Here is a 3,614-nt window from a genome sequence, read left to right on the forward strand (position 1 = left end):
TGCAGAATATGTACTGATTGCTCTAAATAGTTTTTCTATATCTTCAATATTTGAATACTCGAGATATTTCTTTTTTGCTTCATAGTAATCTTTGGGTGGTCCTCTATGTTTGAATGAAACTTATCTAATGTCTCTTGAATATTACCGATATTTTATGTTTTTAAATGTAGTAGTATATAATTTGGTGGTGATTTTAATTCCTCTTTAATTAAATTTCTCTTTATTTAAATTTCTATATAATGATGGTGGTGGAAGTGTTATATTACCATTATTAATTAAAAAGCTATTACTGTTTTTATTGTTGCAACCGCTACTACCGCTACTCATATTGCTATCATTACTATTACAACTGCTTATACTACTACAACTTGCGCTTCGGGCTAAACTGGTACTGTTATTATTTAGATTGCTATATTCACTAATACTACTATTTAAATTATAGTTACTATTACTATTTTTTAAACTGAATGCTAATGTTACTGTTGTATAATTATTATTATTACTATTGTTTAAACTGAATGATGATGGTGATGATGAAGCTGAAGCTGATGTTGTGTTATTATTGTTATTGTTATTATTGATATTGATATTATAAGGTTCTATGATATTTACTCGATATTTTAATAGTAATTCTAATGATTTAATTGATGATATTGAAAAACTTTTATTATTATTTGTGTAGTTTGGTAAAAATGTTGGTACATTCATTGATAGGAAATACTCCAATGCTTCTATATTATCTAAATAGTATGCACATTCTACTAAATCAAACATGTGTAGCTGTTCTTTTTTCTTTTCGTATAGTAAACTAATTAAATTTACATCTCTATTAGTACCTAAAAAAAGCTTAATACCTCTAGATTTTATAAATATATTCATCTGCCTGTATTATAATTACTAATTTAAATAGTTAATACATGTGTTTACTTTTTTATTCAGCAACTCTTAACTGATAGACAGAAGGTAGTGCAAAACTTTTGTAATTATATATACCTCATTATGTACCATAATAATACATTCAGTATATGATGGTCTATAAATAAAATAAAAAAAAAAAATTCAAAAAACTCAAAATTAATTTTTTTATTTTTTTTTTAATTTTTTTTTAAAAATAAATTATTTTTAATAACATATTTTGTTTTTTTTTTTTATCACTCTTTTCATTTACATATATTTGTTTTTTTATTTTTTTTTTTTTTGTAAATATTTTTGTTTTTATATTTTAAATAAAAAAAAAAAAAAAAAAAAAAAAAAAAAAAAATTTAAAAAAAATACTAACCAATTCTATTGGTTGTTCCTATCAGCTTTTCAACAAATACTGAAACATTAATTAAAATAATATATTATTTTAATTAAAATAATATAATATTATATCTTAAAAAAGTAATAGTTGTCTAAAATAAAATTTATTAAAAATATCAAAACTTTATATTAAATAATGTAGTAATAATTTTTATTAAAAATATCAAAAATTTATATTACATAATACAGTAATAATTTTTTTTATTTTATTTAGTTTAAAATTTTAAATTATAATAATTGTTTGTATTTTATTTTCTTTTTTTTAAAAGAATTGAAAATTTTACTTATCATTTGAATTAATCCTGGAAAATAATTAGATTTAAAACTATACTATTTTTTGATTTCAATTCTTTTCTATTCTTCTTATAATGAACTGCTTGTTCTACTTGAGATTCAAATAAATTTATCTTGTACTATTAGAGTAATATACAACTAAATTTCAATATTAATTTATATTGATATTATAGGAAATTCTGGGTTCCAAACCATATACAATACTTGAGGTGTTAATTTAGTTTTTTATTCCATCTTTTTCTTTGGATAATGCCACTTTAAAATCTATTTCTTCTTTTCAATTGACCCCTGCTTGCGGAAGAACTGGAGCTATTCTTATTAGAAATGTTGATAAAGATGTGATTTGTTTCTTGGATGATGAAGTTGACTTTCTTAAATTTAGCGATTTAATAATTGAAACATAGAATGAAACGATTTTATTAATAATTTGGTCTTCATCTATTTCTTAAAAAGAAATATAGAATGAATTATCAAAACTATTAATTTAATCGCCTTCGATTTCAATATTAATCCGTTTCAAAATCTAAAAGGTCTTCTTCATTTTTATCTTCATCTTTATTATTTTGTTGAGTTCTTACAACTTTTGGTACATAGCCAGTACGATGAATATTTTCTTTTTGTATTTAAGATGATGAGTCAATTGGTGATGCTGGGTGATGATTTTTCTTCATGTTCTTCTTGTAAATTTTCTGAAGCTGATAATTCATTATTATAGTTATTTGAAAAATGTTATTTTCTTTTCTGGTTCTTATTATGGTGATGAAACTGATAAATCATCAAAATCTTCAACTTGATTATCAATTTGATTTAAACTCATTGAAATTGGTACATTATTTTCACCTGATAACCATTCTTTTGAAGACTATTAAAAAAAATTAGAATCAATTTTTTTTTTAAATTTTTTAAAAAATTTTAAATATACTTACTAAATATGGTTTAGTTGAAATGGAATTTGGGAATAAATCATCAGAAAATTGTGATTTTACCATTGAAAAAATGATTGGAGTAATATTGATTGGGGTTGCTTTTAATAAACGATCTATTTCTACTTCCATAATATTCAAAACTCTTTGGAATTGCACAATACTTTTCTTTTTACTGAACTACTCTATAGCGAAACATGTCTTTCTATCATCTTTGAGAACCAACGGTGGCAATGAATGGTGAATTACTTTAGCAAATACAACGAGATGGTTTAACACATTAATTACAAACAACTACTTGAACTCTTCATTAATTACTTTTAATTTTCTATTGATTTGATTTCTATCTTGTTTTTAATTGGCTTACTACCTAGAATAAGCACACATGCACATTTGTTCGGTACAACTAATATTACATCAACTAAAGAATTTTTTTTAAGAAATAATTACTTAAAAGTATCTCCAAAAAAAATGTTGTTGTTTTTGTTGTTGTAGTCTTTGTAGCTTTTGTTGATGTAGTTGTTCTAGTTGTTGAAGATGTTGTTGTTGAATTTGATAAAATAGAAAATCTTGTTGAAATCTTTGATATTGTTGTTGTCTTTGTCTTTCTTGTTCTTGTTGTTGGTATAGTTGTTGTTTTTCTAGTTGTTGTTGTTGACGTAGTTGCATTATCTGGTGATGTTCTAGGTTCATTTGTTGTTGATATGGTAGTTCATGTTGTTGTTGTTGTTTTGTTTGTTGTTGGTATAGTCTTAGATTTTGTTGTACTTGTTCATCATAGAGCATAAATCTTTCAAGTGAGTGTATTCCGTCTAGTCTGTCACGATAGTTTCTATGATCGTATCCAAGATGTAGACTTTCTACATATACCTTATCCCTGAAATCGGAATTAAAGGCACAATGATGGCAGTATTCCCCTTTAATGGTAGAGCAACGGCAAGGGCAACGGTTGTTTTTCTTGAAGATGAACTTTCCAAAACAATAATAAAAAATGGCACCAACAACAATAAATAAAAAAATGCACAATAATAAAATATGAATCATTTTTTTAAAAAAATAAATAATTATTTAAAATAAAATTAAATGTATATAAGG

At 23.7% G+C, this 3,614-nt stretch overlaps 2 protein-coding genes across 2 annotated transcripts; both read right to left on the reverse strand.

The window, feature by feature from the left end:
* Positions 1-204: 204 nt before the first annotated feature.
* On the reverse strand, positions 205-998 carry DICPUDRAFT_84569 (uncharacterized protein; the record flags this gene model as incomplete). Its single annotated transcript, XM_003294019.1, has 2 exons — positions 205-883; positions 994-998. The coding sequence occupies 2 exons, from the start codon at positions 996-998 to the stop codon at positions 205-207; spliced, it is 684 nt and encodes a 227-aa protein (XP_003294067.1).
* A 1,971-nt stretch (positions 999-2,969) lies between these two features.
* Positions 2,970-3,563, reverse strand: DICPUDRAFT_84570 (uncharacterized protein; the record flags this gene model as incomplete). The annotated part of the gene is made up of 1 exon (XM_003294020.1): positions 2,970-3,563. The coding sequence occupies one exon, from the start codon at positions 3,561-3,563 to the stop codon at positions 2,970-2,972; it is 594 nt and encodes a 197-aa protein (XP_003294068.1).
* Positions 3,564-3,614: the final 51 nt, after the last annotated feature.

The sequence above is a fragment of the Dictyostelium purpureum genome, assembly GCF_000190715.1.
Source record: "Dictyostelium purpureum unplaced genomic scaffold DICPUscaffold_499, whole genome shotgun sequence".
In the NCBI taxonomy this organism is placed as follows: Eukaryota; Evosea; class Eumycetozoa; order Dictyosteliales; family Dictyosteliaceae; genus Dictyostelium; species Dictyostelium purpureum.